The sequence below is a fragment of the Ruditapes philippinarum genome, unplaced genomic scaffold (assembly GCF_026571515.1).
Source record: "Ruditapes philippinarum isolate M1 unplaced genomic scaffold, ASM2657151v2 ctg6445_1_1_1_1, whole genome shotgun sequence".
In the NCBI taxonomy this organism is placed as follows: domain Eukaryota; kingdom Metazoa; phylum Mollusca; class Bivalvia; order Venerida; family Veneridae; genus Ruditapes; species Ruditapes philippinarum.
Window position 1 is genome coordinate 49783 of NW_026855196.1, and position 21064 is coordinate 70846.

Here is a 21064-nt window from a genome sequence, read left to right on the forward strand (position 1 = left end):
TTGTTTTTATAAGTTTACAAGTTTGTTTCATTTCGTCCAGAAGGTAAGTATTACACTTATATGACATGATACTAAAGCGAATACTATTTATACTTGTCAACTTACGATATTTTCTAGTCGATGGCGTGTGGGAGGAATGGACGAAGTGGGACACGTGCCCGGTGTCGTGCGGTGGATCTGTGCAGAATCGGACGCGCTCTTGTTTTGGGCCATTTCATGATGGTGCCAACTGTACCGGACCTACAGAGCAATCACAAGACTGTAACACGGACCCTTGTCCTGGTATGCAACATATCTACGTTGTTTTCTTTATTTATTAATATATGATTTAAATGGTAAAACATTTTTACATTTAAAAATATGTTTTAGTCAAAAGAAGGATATTTCTGCCAAACATTTTTATTTGTTCATAAATGCCTTAACAATTATCGTGTCGAAAGATAGGAGTATTAAAAAAAAACCTAACATAACAAGGAGGAAACAAAAAGTATGATTTACAACATATTTTGTCCATTTTCTTTCAGTAACTTGAAAAACAGAGTGAATATTATAATCTGTATAGTCGTTTTAGAATTGATAAATGACAAATTTATAGCCTTCACAAAATTACAATTAACTTGTACGTTTCAGTGGATGGGGCTTGGACTCTATGGTCGAAATGGAATGAATGCAACGTCACGTGCGGAGGTGGGACTTCCGGTCGTTTCCGGTTCTGTACGGAAGCTGCGCACGGAGGCTCAAACTGTACTGGGCCATCACAGGAGTTTAAAGATTGCAATACACAAGAATGTCCGAGTAAGTTAATCTGATTTTCTTTGTAATTTTCAAACAACATTTGAGTCGTGTCACGACAAAACCAACGTAAAGCGTTTGCGACCAGCATGAATCCAGACCAGCCTGCGCATCCGCGCAGTCTGATTAGGATCCATGCTGTTGACTTACAATCCCTATAACAAGTAGAGAAACTGATAGCGAACAGCATGGATCCTGATCAGACTGCACGGATGCGCAGGCTGGTCTGGATCCATGCTGGTCGCAAACCCATTATGTTGGTTTTGTCGTGACGCGGCTCATTTTATCCATTGTTTCTATTGAAATGAATCTAAATAGAAACTATTTTTTTTTCTGGTAAGAAAACTATTTTTCATATACTTCACAAGAAGGTATACCGTTTGTTGATATTTTACTAGGATTTTATTTTTATATATACATGTATTCATTAAATCTCTTCAGTTGATGGCAAATGGGAGGCTTGGAGCAACTGGACAGAGTGTAGTTACACGTGCGGCACGGGTAAACGAAAGCGGTCTAGGGATTGTGATGGACCTTTCTATGGGGGTGCAAACTGCACAGGGCCATGGGACGAAATCGAAGACTGCAATACTCATGAATGTCCAGGTATAAAAATCAGTTTTATATTATTACTTTACACGAATATTTTTTTTTCTTGAAATTGTTTGCTGGCGTCGTTTGGACATAAACATAAGCGTTTCTAATGCATTTCGTTTGTAAGCATAAGCTTTGGCAGTAAATTGTTTAACCTTATATGGGTTATGAGCATAGTGTTTAACAAGTACCATGCCTGGACAAAGATTTCATATACAAGTAAAAAATTGGGTGGCTTTCACTTTAGAAATTTCATTGGGAAATTAGGTACATCTATAACATACCATTACTTTGTATATTTCATGTCTTCAAACATTTTATTAAAAATATCCGACATGAAAATGAACTTTATTAAGCACTTTAGTGAAAATTTATTCTTTCTTCTTTACCATAGAGGGTTCCAGATATAGTTAACTTTCGTGTCAGATTTTTATAAATGCTTACATTATTATTTACCATTTATGGAAAAATTTAGGAAAAGAAATAAACTTAGCGATATTATATGTAGCATTCAATGTTGAAATAACATATTTATGTGTTATATTTAAAGATATAACTGGTATAGTATAAAAAAGAAATCAAATATTTTTATTTTTTTTAATTAACTTTTTTCCTCGTAAATTCACACTTTTGAATCTCACATATTTTTAGATTTTTTTTTTCAGTATTTTTCCAAATTTTTTAAAATTTTATCTTTATCGTAATTTGACATTTTCACTTCTTTTCTTTATAAAATCCACATAATTCTTCATTTGAAAATAAAGTCAACGGTGAATGGGGATCTTGGAAGGTATGGTCTAGTTGCTCGAAATCATGCAGCGGCGGAGAGCAGCTTAGGGTTCGAGTTTGCTATGGCATTTTGCACGGCGGACTTGACTGCATAGGGCCCGAGCAAGAAATACGCGCTTGCAATGTACACGAGTGCCCGGGTATGCACGTGTCGTGGTGTTGCTTTAGCTCTAGGCGATTATATAGTATACATGTACATTGTATATGTGTGTAGTATATCCTAGTATAGTTGTAGAATTGCATTCAAGCTTTTCATGAAAACTGTATACATGTATGTTCAAGAAAATAGAAATATTGTATTGTAATTTATGTTATATGTTGAATATAATCAATTTAGCTAGTCTAGAATGCATCAACATTGCAGGATCAACAACCGACGTATTGATTTAATTATTTTTGAAAACAGATATGGTTATTTGTGCCGTGTAATGATGTACATGTAGCTATCAACGGCTATATAATAGTGGATCAGTAGTGTCTCACTAGAAAATGGTATTTTAAGGACTGAACCTTTATTATCATGGAATTAAAAAGATGACCAAATTCTTAAGCAATATTGTTAATTAATCAATATATATTTATTTGTGCGCGCAAATAGTCCACTGTTCATGCAATGTTTCTATAAAAAGATGAAATTAATCATGCAATCTCATTTCAAAAAATCAAAAAGTTATAATGACTTAAGCTGTTTATCTTAGTAAAAGAGCGAGTGAGTTTTTTAAAAAAAATATTATAGTAGGTCGATAAATGTTATACAGAACACGGTAAAAGTAGATTTTCCCATCTAATCCCGGGGGTACAAACAAATGTTTTTACAGTTACCACTTGTTAAATATATTGTTAAATTGTTATATTGTAGTTTGTCAACCTTTGCCAAAGGCATTTTGTATGCTGATTTTTGCAAATATAAAACATTGAATTGAATTGTTAAAAGTGCAATTGTTGTTAAGAGTACCGCATTGCCAAACTATTACGGTAAAAAGTGTGTTTGTGTCCCAATAATAGTTCGGAAAACCCCAAATTTGACGAGTTTCGAATAACATCTATTGATGAACTGTTAGTCTGTATAATTAAATGTGCCATATCAATCATTTACACAAATGTTACAAAGCAAACCATATAAATAGAACGTTTCCATAATTATTTGAATTTGTAAATGTAAATAATGTAAAAAAAGAATAATATAATGGGTAACCTTTACGTCATTTGCTGAACTTTATGAAGCCTAAGGCATTCGTTTATGACATTTTCTATTTTCTTGTCCTATTTAATATATTGTTCATTTCATTAAAGATACACATTTATATAAAGTACATTTTGTAACATGTTTCTCATTCAAGGACGTAGCTTGTTTAATTCTAATTCTAAAGCGTACATTAAGTAGTTAACAAATAATGAAAGCCAGCTCCTTCTTCCAGTCGATGGCAAATGGGACGAATGGGCGTCCTGGAGCGCGTGCAACGTCACGTGCGGTGGTGGAGGTCGCTGGAGGTCACGTAACTGTACGGGACCGTTCCATGGCGGAGCTGAATGTCCTGGGCAAAACATGTCAAGTGAAGCCTGCAATACTCACGAATGTCCGAGTAAGTTTCTTTAAAATATATAAAGGCAAACGAGTTCACGAATGAAGACTTAAAAAACCTGATAGTCTTATCTCTCAGGAAAAAGCTTTCAAAGTTAAATAACTAACTTAGCCATTCCAGTGTGAATTTTAAAGCGTTGTTTGTGGTCCAATGCAAGCAGACGAATTTGTGTTCAGTTTCATACAGACAGAGAAGTAATGAGTTATGCTTTTTTTTTACATCATATACATGTAAAGTCATATATACATCATACATACATGTACATAATAAAAGCAAAAAGATTGGGCAAAAGTTCTTATACTATACAATTAAGCCCTTCCCAAGAGAAGTAATTCAAATTTGTTGTCTTTGATAAATATACTTAAACGACAATTAATATTTTAGTTGACGGAGTGTGGACGGATTGGACCGGATGGGAAATATGCCCTGTGACGTGCGGAGGAGGGAATCAGTCAAGATTTAGAAATTGTACCGGTCCGTTTTACGGTGGAGCAAATTGCACCGGTGTCTATGACGAAACACGTGAATGTAACACGTTCGAGTGCCCAGGTAAGTTTTTTCATAAAGATAAATGCAACAATTCAGTCTTCTTCATTAAGTATTAAACGCGACCTTATTGGTTTACAATAAGTATTAAATCCAATTATGTATGACAGTTTCCATTGTTTAAACTATTCATAGCACTAGTGTACTAATACATATATATATAATGAATAAAACCAAATTCGCTTTGATTGTTTAAATAAATGTTAAAGTCAGGATACCGGATATGACAAAAAAAATTCTATGCCGTTGAATTTAATTTGCAAAAATCTGAGTACATCAAAACAATTCTTGAAAATAGTACAGAAATATTTTTTTGGTTTTACTGGTTTTGTACGGAAACTTTAAAGGTGTAATACGACTGATTTTTGTTCGATTTGACTAGATGTTTCAACACAAATCAATGTATTTTATTCACAATGACTAGAACATTTTTCTCATTCTGAGTCACCTAAGAAGGGCGGCATATAGTTATCGCACTGTCCGTCTGTACGATAATCTTGTCCGCGCTTCACCTCCAAAACCGCTTGGGGGATTTCAGTGAAACTTTTCAGGATAGTTTATCACAATGCATAGTTGTGCATAGTATTTTGATTTTCCGCTTGAGTTATTTTTAGCACAGTTTTTCCCCGTCATGTAAAATAAGTTTGTCTTAAACTGCTGGGGTGGATTTTAGTGAATCTTCACGGGATTGTTTATCACCATGCCTAGTTTGCATAGTATCCTCCGCTTGAATTATTTTTGCACTGTTGTGTTCCCTTAATGGTTCATTTTTCAGTAAAACATTCTTGTCCACGCTTCATCACCAAAACCGCTGGCGGGGGGGGGGGGTCATTGAAACTTCACAGGAATATTTGTCACCATGTCCAGTTGTGCATACTCTCGTGATATTCTGCTTGATTTTTGAGCACAGTTATGGCCCCTTAATGGTCTATTTTTTTGAGTAAAATAAGCTTATCAATGCTTGTCTCCATAACTGCTTAGTTACAATGTATGGTCTCTTACTGGTCATTTTCGAGTCATAAGCTTGTCCGCCTTAATGGTCAGTTTACAGGTAAAATAAGCTTGTTAACGCTTCATCTCCAGTACCTGAGGCATTGGGAAATTTCATTGAAAGTTTACAGTATTTGTTTGTCGCCATGTTGTGCATAGTATCTTGATTTTCTACTTGATCTTTAGGGGGCACAGTTATGAACCCTAAACGATCTATTTTGGGAGTAAGCTTGTACGCGCTTCATCTCGAAAGTCTCTTGGTGGTGATGGTGGGGGGAGATTTCATCGAAACTTTGCAGGATTGTTTGTCACCAAGCCTTGGTGTGCATAGTGTCTCAATTTTTCAGCAAATTAACATTGTTCATCCTCTTTCATCTCTAATAGACACTTGGGATATTTTATTGAACATTCATAAAATTGTTTGCAAGGTGTCATGATTTTCCAAGTCTAGTGCATTGTGCCATGATATTGTGCATGAATTTTCTCGCACAGTTATAGGCCCTTGATGATGTTTTTAGTAAACTTTGTTTGGACTATTTCTCCTACACCTCTAATTAATTTTTTAATGTTTTAATGAAACAAATGACTTATGCCCCCCCCCCCCCGAAACGAAGCTGTGACATAAAATCTGCAATACTTGCGGATTTTCAATGAAATTTTAGGAAAGGCGGTCGGACGTATATTATCGTATTTAGGCATAATATATGCCCGACGCCTTTCCTAAAAATTCATTGAAAATCCGTAAGTATTGCGGATTTTATGTCAAAGCTTCCTTCCTTTCAGTGACAGCTTATGTTTTATTCTTAAAGTGAAAACGTGTCTATATGGCGATATGCATTTAATATAAATTTTGGACTCTGGAAATGAAACAAGGCTTAATTGATAAGGTAGGATCTAATAATGATTTCTACAGGAACATCACGTGTTGTAAACGCTGAAAAATCATATTTTATATTGTTGAAGAGGGGAAATAAAATGGATTATTGTATAATCAAAAAGTACATTTTCAGTTGACGGAGTGTTATCCGAATGGTCTGAATTCTACTCATGTAACGCCACGTGCGGCGGAGGAATACAGTGGCGAAACAGAACATGTATTGGACCTTTCCATGGGGGCGCAAACTGCACTGACCCATTAGAAAGTTCTAGAAATTGTAATATGCATGAGTGTCCAAGTAAGTTATATTTGATCTCGATAACTATACTTAATTGAGCCGTGTCACGACAAAGCCAACATAGTGCGTTTGCGACCAGCATGGATCCAGACCAGCCTGCGCATCCGCGCAGTCTGATCAGGATCCATGCTGTTCGCTAGCAGTTTCCTTACTTGTTATAGGGTCAGTAAGCGAACAGCATGGATCCAGATCAGACTGCACGGATGTGCAGGCTGGTCTGGATCCATGCTGGTCGCAAACCCATTATGTTGGTTTTGCCATGACACGGCTTAATTTATAAAAGATCTATTTGTAAAAATAGAATAAAATGTATGCATTTAATTACATATTAGGATCGGACGAAATGAAAGCTATAAATCCTCCCATCTTCTACGACCATGTGCAAAACTTATTGTCAGTTGTCATTAAATACTTATATAGTATATAAAGAAATAAACTGAAGCGGTACGGCTTTAGATGAATGATAATAATCCTAGAAAAACCAAACTTTATATATTTGTAGTTTGAGAAGAGTGTTAATATTCATAAATCTTGTTCATTTTTAATGTATTATGCAAAATGACAAAATGTGCTATTTTTATAACCAAAATACCTACCCTGTACTTGACGGATTAAAATATTATGACTAATTATTTGTTATTTGTGTGCATAACAATTGCCTTAATCTAGACATACTCTCTTATTTTATATAACTGACATCATTGTATTATCAGAAAAAAGTTAAGATTTCATAAAATTAGTGGCAGTTATAATATTCAATTCATCACATTCCCACTAAAAGAAAAGTTTACAGTTGAAATTATCCGACGCATATACTATAACACTAATATTGCACCTTTACAGTATTGTTGTAAATGTACTTTCTGTTTCTAAAAGTTGACGGTGTTTACAACCTCTGGTCACCATGGGAATCATGTGACGTCACCTGTGGAAAAGGAATACAATGGCGAAATCGAACCTGTGATGGACCTTTCTATGGCGGAGCGGCGTGTGACGGGCCGGCTAAGCAAAATCAAACTTGCAATGATTTTCACTGCCCTGGTAATGTATCGGACTTTATTCTCATTGATATGTTTCAAATTATCTGTGCAACAATTGGGACATAGGCTTATGAGCTCGGACACAGTGTCAAGATCGACCCAACCCCAGGGATCAGTTGTTTTTACACAGACATATATTATAATAGAAAATACTTCTTTGCCTAGAACTCATATATCTGAACATATATGTCATGTAAATGTAACATGAACTGGTCGACCCCTGTCATGCTGTTGTAATCATGACCTTAGGTCAAAATTGGGCAAGCCATTGTATCACTTAGTTTTCCATAGGATAATGTTAAAAGAGCTCTTTAAAACGTTTTTATTTGAAACCTGAAGTCGTAGATTTTACATGCTTTTAACCTCCCCTAGTATTTGTCTATCATGTTAATGTGAAGTAGAATGACATATCTAAAGCCTTCTTTTCAGATTCTATAATGCTTAGATGTGTTTAGATAAATGTTATTTTACTGGGTTGAGTCTAGCAAGTTTGTTAAAATATTAGCACCCTTCAAGAGTTTCTACCATGCTGTTAAAACAATGGTCCCTCTTCAAATGGTTAATCAATGGCACTTGGCCCCTTTTCAATAGTTTCTTCCAAGTTTGTTAAAACAACGTCACTTGGTCCAAGAGTTATCTGAATTTAGTCATGCTTATGTAAGAAACACTTTTAAAAACTTGTTTTGTCAGCGATGACATATTACAGATGATCACATTTCCAAGTTTAATTAAATAATTGCACAAGAGGCAAGCCATCCTGCCGAACGAGTGCCTTTGTTTGCTTAAAACTATGTCCGTAGACCAAAAGGTTTCTGATCAATAACTAAAGAACGCTAAGGCCTAGAAACTTCAAACTTGGTATAATGATTGTACATGACCAGTGGATGACCCCTATTGATTTTTGGGTCAAAGGGTTAAAGGTCAAGGTCACATTGACCTTGAAGGTAAAAGCGGTTTCGGACCTATTACTCAACACCTGAAGTTGCCTTGGTTGATTTTTTTTATTAAACTAAATGCATTTGGTATACATATTTCAAGGTCGTATATAATATCACAAATTGGCTGTCATTAAGGAGGCCTACATGATTCATAAAATTTATGCATATATCATTTGGTAAGATTTGTGATATGTTTATCATAAAATTGCCGCACACAACCTTTACGGTCACAAATACTTAGTGACTATTAATGACCAGTAGATAACCCCTATTGATTTTTTTATCACTAGGTCAAAAGTCAGTCATTATAACCTGACCACATAACTAATTAGCTGCAGATAGGGGGCATACATGTTTTACAAACATATCTTGTTTTAGTTAGTTTTCAACCGCTAAGCAATGATTATATTCATGCGCCATCAGCTCAATAGGAAATTAACCTACACATATCTTTCATACATTCATATCGGATTTTTAAACAATTCAAAGAAAACAATGTGAACTGTAGACAACAGAGATATAGCTTTGTGCTCTTTAAAAGTATTACATACCTGAAATCCATAAATATAACCTGTATATTTACAAATGCATACAAAATGAGACGTAAAATGGTTCATATTTTCTGTATCTGACGATCTTTATGAGGTCAATGGTTAAAGTATTTGCGAAGTATAAATATTAAGCAAGACTTTAAAACTTCGTTTACTCTGCTCTGCAATTAAGCTGGTAAATCTTTCTGCTATTTGGTCAATGACAAAAGTTTTTGTTCAATAAATGTCTATATATTAGGTTCACTAAATGAAAAGATTACATTGCAATTATGTTTACTTGAAATAAATGATGTCCTTCTTGATTCATATTAAGCAAATATACTCCTTTAATTTCGAACTAGACCCTTTTATTTTGTTAATGTAGTAATAATTATCACTTTATTATTTTGTGAAAGAATTTGTCATGTTGTTCAATCATATTTATTCTAAAAATTTGTTACAGTGGACGGAGTGTGGGAGTCGTGGACGAAATGGGATGAATGCAGCGTCACATGTGGGGGCGCTGTCCACTCACGGTACCGGAACTGCACCGGACCTTTCTACGGAGGGGCAAACTGCTCGGGCCCTGCTAACGAAAGCAGGGACTGCAACACACAACCTTGCCCGGGTCAGATATACGTCAAGGCGTCAATTTATTCCTCGTATTGAATTTACAAAAAAGCAGCTTTTGAAAATAATATATCTAAATCCAGAGGAAGAATATTAGATGACAAAGTCTACTCTCAAAGTAGCTTTTTGATTGGCTGCCGCGAAAAAGAAGTTCCAAAAGGGAGACAAGCATGGCTTCTGGTTTAAACTATCGGAGGCTGTGGTTGTGTCCCTTTAGTAAAGGATTCTCTAAATAGCATGCTTGACTGCTTGATATCATATGTACTGAGATAGTTATGGGAAAATTGTTTGAAAAAAAATGTTGTTGCACCTTATGCATTCCCTAGTCAAGTTTCTATGCACTTACTTGATGATTCATTCACCACTTTGTAGATCTTGTAGATTTCACCTTTTTAAGATTCTTGGTATTTTACATATTTAGCTTATCGCACCAGCAAAAAAATAATAATGATTTTAATTTCTTAATATATTAACGTGATAATTTTATTATAAAAAAACTTGTTTGTTATTTAAGTACATTGTATGCATTTATAGATAAAAGTAAAATTAGTTACTGTTTGTAAATATATACAAATGTTGTAAATATATATAATCAATATGTTTATTATTTTATACATAATTCAGTATACATTTCATGTGATTTAGACTAGATTTTATGTTTATTAGAAAGATAGATATATAGATAGTTTAATTTGTTTAACGTAAACATTCATATTGTACAAGTAATTAACAGTTATCATATAACATAATGGATTCTTTAAGTAATTTCCATTATTTTTCAACTTTTTACTGATCTCGGGTTTTCAGTCGATGGCGTATTTAACGAATGGGGATCTTGGTACGAGTGCAACGTCACGTGTGGCGGAGGAATACAGTGGAGAAATAGGACATGCAAAGGACCGTTTCACAACGGTGCCGATTGCCAGGGAGCATTTAATGAGTCCCAGGAATGTAACACAGAATATTGTCCGGGTAGGTGCACTCCGTTAATAATAATTTGATACAAAAATAATACTTAATACAGAATCGAACAGTGCTCATGACTTAGCTGAACAAACTTGTTACGAGTCAAATATAAAATTTAAACAAGCAGGCCTATCTATTGTTAGAACTAATGTATTCACAAACATTAAACAAAAATCGCAACACAAGTCTATAATAAACCGCATCAAAGTCACGCCTTTTTCGAAAATGCTGGTAAGGAAATTGTTTTGCATTATACCAAATGTACATCGGTTGTGATCTTTTTTATGGAAATTTATCCAATATTTGATATAAGTGTAAATTTATGCATTTAATGGGTAGTTTTGAAAAAGAAGATTAAAGCAAGATTAGTTTTAAGATTAAACAGGGTTTTGTACGGTGAATATCTTCGTATTTTCTTTTGCAGTTTTTGTAACAATTATAATTATTTTATTATTTCATTCTATCATTTATTCCTTTTTCTCAAAATTTGATATTTAGAACACTTAATTCAAATGCCATAGATAACTTTAACCTTTTACCCCATGAGCATATTGCGAAAAATGGCCGTTTTCATTGAAAAGCCTCCTGTAACAAGTTCAAACTGTTATGAAACTGTGAAAAATGCTTCAATACTAATTAAACTTGGCACAAATGTTTACTACACCATAGCCTCTGTAACAGCATGCTCAATGGTAAATTTCCTGTTACCATGGCAACCGAGGGACGTCTCAAAATTACCAAAAATCGCTATTTTGCATTGTTTTTTTCCATCAGAACTGATTTCAAAGTGCTGCAACTTCTCAATGAATTGAGATAGAGTAAAAGGCTTTTCAGCGTCGGTTACTAGTTACCCTAAGATCGACCTGAGGCCATTTTTAGCCCGTCACATGTCCAAAATTTTCTTGGAAATGAGGGGGACTCCGCTCTCTTCAAACCCCCCAAACAGAAGGGGGCACATCCCCCTTCTGGCAACCCCCTGATGTAATATTTGGATGGGGGACGGCGCCGAAAAAGTGGTCACTTTTTTTAACAACATTTCTCAAACGAAAAACAGTGTTTGGGGCCTAAATAGGGCATTTTTTCACTGTTTGAGGCCTCAAAGGGGGGGGGGGGTGCAAAAAGCCGTCGAAACACGCTTATATCAGGGAAAAGGTTATAAAAAAATGATGAAAACCCTTGGAATTACACAAAAAACTAGATTTTCCATGTTAACACATGCCCTAACACCGAAATTTGGTAAAAAATTGATGTTTTTTGACATTTTTTTTTATTAAACTTTTACCCCATGAGCATATTGCGAAAAATGGCCGTTTTCATTGAAAAGCCTCCTGTAACAAGTTCAAACTGCTATGAAACTGTGAAAAATGCTTCAATACTAATTAAACTCGGCACAAATGTTGACTACACCATAGCCTCTGTAACAGCATGCTCAATGGTAAATTTGTTACCATGGCAACCGAGGGACGTCTCAAAATTACCAAAAATCACTATTTTGCATTGTTTTTTTCCATCAGAACTGATTTCAAAGTGCTGCAACTTCTCAATGAATTGAGATAGAGTAAAAGGCTTTTCAGCGTCGGTTACTAGTTACCCTAAGATCGACCTGAGGCCATTTTTAGCCTGTCACATGTCCAAAATTTTCTTGGAGATGAGGGGGACTCCCCCCAAACAGAAGGGGGCACATCCCCCTTCTGGCAACCCCCTCATGTAATATTTGGATGGGGGACGGCACCGAAAAATGGTCACTTTTTTAACAACATTTCTCAAACGAAAAACAGTGTTTGGGGCCTAAATAGGGCATTTTTTTACTGTTTGAGGCCTCAAAGGGGGGGGGGGGTGCAAAAAGCCGTCGAAACACGCTTATATAAGGGAAAAGGTTAAATGGAACACTTTTGACTTTTGCAACTTCTACTTCAGTTTATACATTTAAATAACTTAATTTAATCATTTCTTAGTATGATTATTTTATTATAATGCTTATCTATATTTCTATTTTTTTCTATTAATTTCTTATTTGATTTATTTATATTTACATATAAAACATTTGTTAAAATTAGTTCCTGAAAAATTAATTAAAACTGAAAATGATAAGTATTTGATATCTCACAGTTCATTCAAATTGTATAAGCTTATTTCTGACTAACCTCAGGGATTTTCAAAGTTTATGCTTATATGCCTTTGAACCTTGGTGGTGGTCCTTTAAATATTTGAAACAAGTATCTGAGTCGCGTCACGACAAAACCAACGTAATGCGTTTGCGACCAGCATGGATCCAGACCAGCCTGCGCATCCGCGTCGTGACGCGGCTCATCTGTTTTTAGGTAAAACAATTTTAATCTATTTTGTTGACTTTCAGTTGACGGAGTTTGGTTAGAGTGGCAAGCATGGCAAGGATGTAGCACAACCTGCGGTGGGGGTACTATGGTGAGAGACCGAGAGTGTAAAGGACCGTTTCACGGTGGTCAAAATTGTGATGGATCGGAGCAAGACTCCCGGAAGTGTGCCCCGGACCCCTGTCCTAGTAAGTCTCTTTTATTTATATTAGTCATAATAATTCATTTTGTGGAAAAATATGTTTAGTTTCAGAATGATTTTAACTTATTTTCATTGATAAATAATACAGGAAAAAGGATTGTGAATTTTCTATATTTGAAATGTGAAATACGAGCACATTTTCTACTTTGCTATAGGAAATGAAAAAAAATACAACACCTGAACTGCCTTAGAGAAAAGATGAAGAAAAAATATGATCCCATTCATTGTGTATTAAGAAGGATTGTTACTATAAACAACGACGGACTGTGTATATGATTTGAAACTATAATTTTGCAAATAACTTCGCAGCTAGATTTTATTTTTACCAAAATTATATTATATATACTTTTTGATACAAAAAAATCGATGATTGTTTTAATGATGATATAGTTCACCTAAATAAGAGCATTCGATATTTGTTTAATCAGAAAATAATTATATAAATATTGGATACAGTAACGTCTTGGCTTTCGGACCTTTCGGAATGAATATTAAAATCATTTACAGTGTAGAAAAAAATATAGATATATTTAAATGGTCAACTCAACGACAAATTGACCTACAGATTTAACATTATCTGTACTTTTCTGTCGTTTCTTTTCAGATAAAAGAAAAATTTTCATTTTCAGAGAACCTAGCAGCTGGTTTTAACTTTTATTAAACTAAGATGATTTATATATATCCGTTAATCAGACCACTTACTCATCGAATATTTCAAAATTATGTAACAAAGTCTAAATTAATTACTAAAATTTGATGGCCACTGTTGAGCTCGTACCATTGTTAAGAACAACAGTTGGTGTGGTTTTATTATCGGAACCTATCTGTATTAAAAAAGAACAACAGTTGTGTGGTCTAATTATCGGAACTTATCTGTATTAAAAAAGAACAACAGTTGTGTGGTTTAATTATCGGAACCTATCCGTATTAAAAGAGAACAACAGTTGTGTAAGTTGTGTGGTCTAATTATCGGAACTTATCTGTATTAAAAAAGAACAACAGTTGGTGTAGTTTTATTATCGGAACTTATCTGTATTAAAAAAGAACAACAGTTGTGTGGTCTTATTATCGGAACCTATCTGTATTAAAAAAGAACAACAGTTGTGTGGTCTAATTATCGGAACTTATCTGTATTAAAGATTTATTTTTATGAATTCTTTTATACAAATGACAGCTGTTGATGAGACGCCTTTTTGCGGAAAACTCGGAAATCATGTCCGATGGAATCAGTGTCTGCTTTTCCCAGAATTGACACTTCGCCGTTCTCTCTTGTCTGCATGTACTTCTCAATTAGATTTGCACGCTTTAATGTTTTTCTTGTTTGGAATTGTTAGAGTAGTATGCCTTATGAATGTTTGCCTACGCTTTAACAATAATGTAAGATATATTTCAAAGCTATTGTTTCATAATCCAAAAAAGTTTTTCTCTAGAAAAATATATATTAAACCGACCTTTATAATTCTGCTGGACTAATTTAATCCCGCGTAAATTAATTTCTTTACATGTGATTGGTTAACAGGTAATTGACGTTTTACTTTTTTTTTTTTTTTTAATTTGTAGTATGACAATTATTTATACGAAACAGACGTTTTTATTTGTCTTTACGCCTGAAAAAAAAAAATGAGGAAAACTTACACATTGACTTCTTTTTATGATATACAGTATGATGCTCTTTAATTTATGAAACGCTGTAACAAAATCTCATATACTTAAAAACTCTCTTTCTTAATCTAGTTCCGGGCGACTGGTTCCCGTGGTCATATTGGAGTTTATGTACGGTAACTTGCAATGGCGGCAATAGACAGAGGTACCGGCAATGCAACTGGGAGTCGTACGGAAATCTGACGACAGATTGTGAAGGTCCTGCAGAGGAGATCGGGGATTGTCATACATTTAGTTGTGAACCTTTGGGTAAACAAATGGGCAATTTTCAAAATATTTTTCCAGATATATTAATATTTGTATATGTTAAGATATGAATATTTCTAAATGTGTGAATGGAAAAAAAGACGATGAAATACTCAAAAGAATGGACATTATTAATCGGTTTACGTAACAAAATATAATATTTTCATCTCTAGATTGCAACGCTATAAATGTTTTGAAACATTGCCTTCTGAACTATCGATATATCCTATGAAATATAACATTTTGTTTAAAAAAAATCTGATTCATAAAAATTGTTTGTTTTTTACATACATTGTATCGCTTTTTTCCATACATGGAATACGCATGCGCGTAACATAACTGTCACTATTGTAGCATTGTGGTACTGCTAAAGGTCTATAGATTTTTTCAGATCTTTCTTGGCAAATCAAAATAACTTTAAGATATAAGAATATATTTCTTTCCACAAATTAGACCGAATAAAACTGTTTAGATATTTTCTAAATCATCCAAGAAGTGAAAATATATAGTACAAATAAACCTTTTTTCAGAATTACAGACAATTATGTTTTGAGTGATTGGTTCTCATTTGTTTCTTTATCAGCTATCCACTGTGCAGACTGGGCTTCAAGGGGCTTAAACCAGAGTTGTGTGGCTGAAGTAGATCCGGACGGAGAAGGGACGCTATATGGCCCTGTGGAAGTTGAGTGCGACTTTGACACTGAACCAGGAAAAGCTGTAACAGTTATACGTAAGTCTCGCTTTGTCCGTTGCTACTTGAACGGGACTTTCATGGTTTATATATATTCTCAGATTGTTTTAACTTACAAAGTATTTTAATTGTGTTGTATCTATTATACAACAATCATTAAATTTTCTAGATCGGGTTAGAAAAATGATTCAAATTAAAGATATTGCCTTGGCTTAATATGATATGGTAATTTCCTTGTCTGCACCTCGGTGCGCACTTATGTAATTGAAAAAGTGATAATTCTTATATCGTCTCATTTTTTTTGTTAACAGATCATGATCAAGAAAACGTCACTCAAGTACGAGGGTATGAGGGCGCCGGAGAATTTCAAGCCATTTTGAATTATGTTACCGGGTGGGGTGAAGCTATTGAAATTGTTGATGCGTCAAGCGAATGCGCACAATTTATGAGATGGGATTGCAAGGCAGCCATCATTCACAATCCATTTGATCCGGACACATTGACAACTTTCTGGAAGAATCGAACGGAGCAAATGACGCGGTATTTTGGTGGCGCCACTCCCGGAAGTGATAACTGCGCATGCGGGGAAACAAATTCTTGTTTTAACGCGTCATTGCCGTGCAACTGTGATATAAATGACGATCAATGGAGATTTGATGAAGGATGGGTCACGAATAAAGCTGAATTACCTATTCACTCTTTTTATGCCGGGGATACAGGTTTGTAATTTTTATTTTCATCATTTGTAAATGTAAGCAAAGAACCGAGACCTTAAGTACTCCACAGTGTAGAGCTTTGAACTGGAAAAAAAAGAAATATACGAGAATATAAATAAATGACCAGCGGATGAATTGGTCATTATTTTGGCAAGATCAAATGATGGTCCCCGCCTGAATATCTCAGTACTAGAGTACTTTACTTGTGTCTGCGAAAAGATTTGGCCGAAATATAAGTAAAGTGCAGTGTGTCTGTTCTAAATATCTTTTGCAACATTGTTTCTTTTATAACTCATATTCTTTGATTTCTGACTTTTAAACTGACTTCCTTACTCATGTAAATAATGAATTGTGTTACCCATCTTTTTCAGTGAATTTTGTTAATTCATATATAATTCACGATATTTTGAATATTCGATAAAATACAATGTATAGGAAAATAATGTGCCGACGTAAGGAATGAGAAACGGTTAAGAAAATTATATTGATGACAGCATTGTTTTGTTCTAATGACCTATTGATGGATTTTGCAACCAAAACATTCACTGAGTTTGTTCATATCATTCAGTTTTTTTTCAGTCCTTTTTATGTTACAATAGTAATTTACTTTTAATAATTTCTTCGTGCCAATTTGGTACACGATGTGCGCTTGTAAACAATCGGGTCATACAGGTTAGACAATGTTTGAGCTAAATACTGTTTAAAGTTATATTTATTGCAGATATATGAAGACGTTTTTAAAGAAATATTTTACTTTAAATTCTTTTTATTTTTTTTAAAAGACTGAAATATTTATATATAGATAAATGTAGAAGAGAAATTTCCCGCGCTTTATGCATTTAAGTTACATTATGCACATCCATGTGTAGACTGAGAGTGTAAAGGTAAATGTGAAAATTAATGTCTAAATATTTCAAGAAAATTTCTGTAAATAACCTTGATAATTTATCAGTATCGTCAAACTGATAAAAAGAGTAGGGCAGTCTTTTTTATGTTTTAAGTAGTTTTAAGTAGTTTTAAGTAGTTTTATTTATTTTTCATTGTCAGTTCTTGGACAATCATCATTATTATAATCATTCTTTTGAAATACGAAGCTTATTCGGTGCAACTTCACAGCGAAAATTTGAGCAAACTGTCAATTCAAGTAAAACATATTATGGGATTTCCATTTGTACTTTCGGTCGTTTAGCCGAAAAAAATCTTTAAAGGGCATTTACACATCATAATGCCTTCAATTGGAAATCATATTCCGTAACTGTAAAATTACTTCCCAAGAAATCGTTGAACAAAATGACAAATATAATGATAATAAGGATACTTAAAACGGTGTCGTTTCTGTTCCTGGTTTTGTCGTGGTTGTTCATGACAGTGGTGATGTGATGATGATGATGATGATGATGATGATGATTATAATATTGATAAAAATCATAAGTAAGTATGTGAAGATGATAAAAGTGATGATCATGAAGAAGTTAAAAGAATAGCAATATTAATAATTTGTTAATTTTCTAAGGTGGAGATATCGAGGATGGTTACATGACACTCGGTCCTCTTCTATGCTCAGGAATAGCTAATCATTGATGTGATCATCTACGTCGACTTGAAACACTGGAAAATTCAAATCTCAATGATATTATCCAATCAAAATCGAGTGTGACGTCATCGATACAACCTGACAAACATTTGGTGTAATTATTTATCTTGAACAATTGATCAAGCACGGCGTGGTGTGCAACTGAATCCCCTTTTTATTTTTACCTGGTTACCCATTTTTACCCATTTTACCCTTATTTTTACAATATTTCACATGCGTGCGAAATGTTTTACGTATTTCACAAGTGTGTTTAAATCCAATTTCTCCCCTTATTTGGTTTACCTACTTTTTTGTATGTCATGTTTAAGATTTATAAATTTCAGAAGATTTGGTAAGTATTTAAAAGGCTTTGATGTATATGAAGATTGAATTATCTAAAATTTATTGAAAAAAATACCTTTTTTGCAGCATAACAAGATTCAAGATCTTGTGATTTAAATTCTTTTTATCTTGCAAATAGTACTTTCGAAATGTTTGGTCTTTCGGCAACAACTTCATAATGATTGGTAAGTTTGTCAATAGTGGAGAGCAGTCCGATACACATGAATTCGTCTTTAAACATTTGTAAAACATAACACTTACAACTACAACAATGATCAGTTATTATTATATTTGAGAAATTTCTGATTTTAGATATATTTCTTTCCGTTATATTCCAATCTTTCACATACATTAAAGCCAAAATTACGAATGTAGACGTTTTCTTTTTGATATAAAATGTTTTATTATTTTGAATATTGACAGGTGCCCCCAACGAAGCTGGCATATTCCAATTGGGACCGTTGCTTTGCCACTAGGTTTATCCCCGGGAGTATATCACACAATTTCCGCTACCTTACTTTTATAACTTGGATCTCTATTTCTTAAATCACTACAATCCATATGCATGGTGCGTTTGCATGTTTATGTATGTGTATATGTGTATGTGTTTACACACTTAGCAAATATTCAAAACAGCATATAATCTATAACTATCTCTCAGTGTGTAAACACACTGTAATAGGGACGTATGGGAAATAAGATCAAAGAGAAAGCTGCATAAAAAGTTCTTTTCAGGTAAAGTTGATTACGAAGAAGGATGGATAACTCTTGGTCCAGTTTTATGTAAGGGCTTTGATGAAACCCACTGGACAAAGTAGAAAATATAAAACATAAAAATCAAACACGTTTATAACGCCTTGAAAACCAAGTAATGAAGTGCTGAAATTTGTCTTGGAAAGTATTATTTTACGCAGATTTTTTTGTGAATTGAACAAGAGCCTAAAAGTGGCAACAAGGCTGTAATTTTTTACTTCAAATTGAACATAATAATCGAAAGACTGAAAACTATCAAGTCTCCATAACAAATCTGAAAGAAACATTAAATTTGAATTCTAGAAATCGATCAGGCAAACTTGGTAACGAGAAAAAAATCAACATACATTCCTTTTTAGCATTATTTATTAATTACTTTCTCACTATGACACTGCATGCACAATTCCTTTTCAATGTACTTTTTCCTGTTCCCTCAAAGTGGATTTTATAGGAATATTCTAATAGGAATGGAAACGTCTAATGCGGACGCATGCGAAGGTTAGCAAGTGCCTGTATGCGGGGAAATCGATTTGGTCCACGCGCAAGAATTTATCTTGCAGCAGATCAGATCGAGGTATAAATGGGAACATCTTTTTAGGCCATTGCGCGTTTTGGCTGCTGCGCTTAAAATTTCTGTGACATTTTAGCTACCGTTTAGTTCCATTATCAATCACTTATTCGACGATGATTTATCCCTCTTTGATCGGACACAGAAGTGGATAGGCAGAAGAAAGTTAACCGGAAATGGAATAAACGGAAATGACTGAAACGGAAGTTCATCTAGGAAAGATTTGATACCATATGGAAGAAACTTTTAGAATACCTATCAGAATTTTAATATTTGACAATAACATAACGAGATTATTTGTTCTTTATATTAAATACGTTAAATTATATTGTTAAAACGTTATTTGTTATTTAAAAATATATTTTTAAAACTGAAACTTTTTCCTTATTATAAACAACTAACTCTTCTTTTGTACATATAATTGCTTTTTTGTTTGATCATATTTTTATTGCTGTTAAAAGTTGTTCGGAATTTTATTATAACCAGTTGTTACATTAAAATGAGAATTCTTACAAATAATGTTTAACATGACACGAACTCTGCTGAAAGTATTTAATATCTTTGGGGTTTCACTTTTTTATTTTTTTACATTTTTACTCTTTTTATCATTCATTTTATTAGTATAAAGATATGCGACAAGCAAATGTGGTGCCAATTTATTTTCCTCTATTTTATTGCTAAAATATGTAGACCGAATGATATGAAATGTAACATAAATTTATTTAGAATATCTGATTGAGATTCTAATTAATGTCTTAAGAATGTGTAGGTTCCAACAGCTCTGTCCTCAAAGAACTGTTTCAGATTATTTACATTTTCTAAATAAACGTCGCTTTTAATTGTTTTTACGTTCATTTTTCTTTCTCGGAATTATATAAAATAATATAACATTCATTAATTTAAAAAAAAAAAAACAAGATATAACTATATTCTTACAATAAATTGAAATTTACATGGCATTAGGTCAATCGGTATAATAGATTCCATTGTCTTTAGTATCTGATTAAGGCGGTGCCAGCCAGCATGATATTGTTTTTTACTTTGCCTCTTAGGAAGAACCTCGATTCTTCACTTTTCAATTGGGTATTTTTGTTTTTATTGCTCTCAAGAAAATGTTCCCATCGCTTTAACTTTTTTGATAATCGTTTTACGTTTTTTGTCCGAAAAAGACGCAGTTCTTTGGCCAATAAGTGATAAATAAATATTTATTTTTTAAAGTTATACTTTACAATGATGAAAACCACATTCATATGGTCTATCTTTTGTATACTATAATGTATTTTCAGCAGAGTTCTTCAAATATTTTTCTTCTTTATTAAATTTCTTTGATAAGAACATTTATTACAAATCAATACTTATATTTAATATTTCCGATTTAACTATACTTTGTGATTATAAAAAGTAA

General features: G+C 33.6%; 1 protein-coding gene across 5 annotated transcripts in view; it reads left to right on the forward strand.

The window, feature by feature from the left end:
• The window catches only part of LOC132742406 (SCO-spondin-like), a 42655-nt gene extending 22415 nt beyond the window's left edge, over positions 1-20240 (forward strand). For 3 of the 5 annotated variants that reach the window (XM_060730822.1, XM_060730825.1, XM_060730826.1), the window contains 14 exons: positions 118-282; positions 631-795; positions 1234-1398; positions 3594-3758; positions 4143-4307; positions 6305-6469; positions 7346-7510; positions 9441-9605; positions 10415-10579; positions 12930-13094; positions 14843-15019; positions 15600-15746; positions 16019-16426; positions 19074-20240. In XM_060730822.1, coding sequence (XP_060586805.1) covers positions 118-282; positions 631-795; positions 1234-1398; positions 3594-3758; positions 4143-4307; positions 6305-6469; positions 7346-7510; positions 9441-9605; positions 10415-10579; positions 12930-13094; positions 14843-15019; positions 15600-15746; positions 16019-16426; positions 19074-19156 — 2465 coding nt within the window. In that variant the 3' untranslated portion in view covers positions 19157-20240. Of the gene's footprint in view, positions 1-117; positions 283-630; positions 796-1233; positions 1399-3593; positions 3759-4142; positions 4308-6304; positions 6470-7345; positions 7511-9440; positions 9606-10414; positions 10580-12929; positions 13095-14842; positions 15020-15599; positions 15747-16018; positions 16427-17936 lie in introns of all 5 variants that reach the window. The other 2 variants (XM_060730823.1, XM_060730824.1) reach the window with 2 other exon arrangements.
• The last annotated feature ends 824 nt before the right edge of the window (positions 20241-21064 follow it).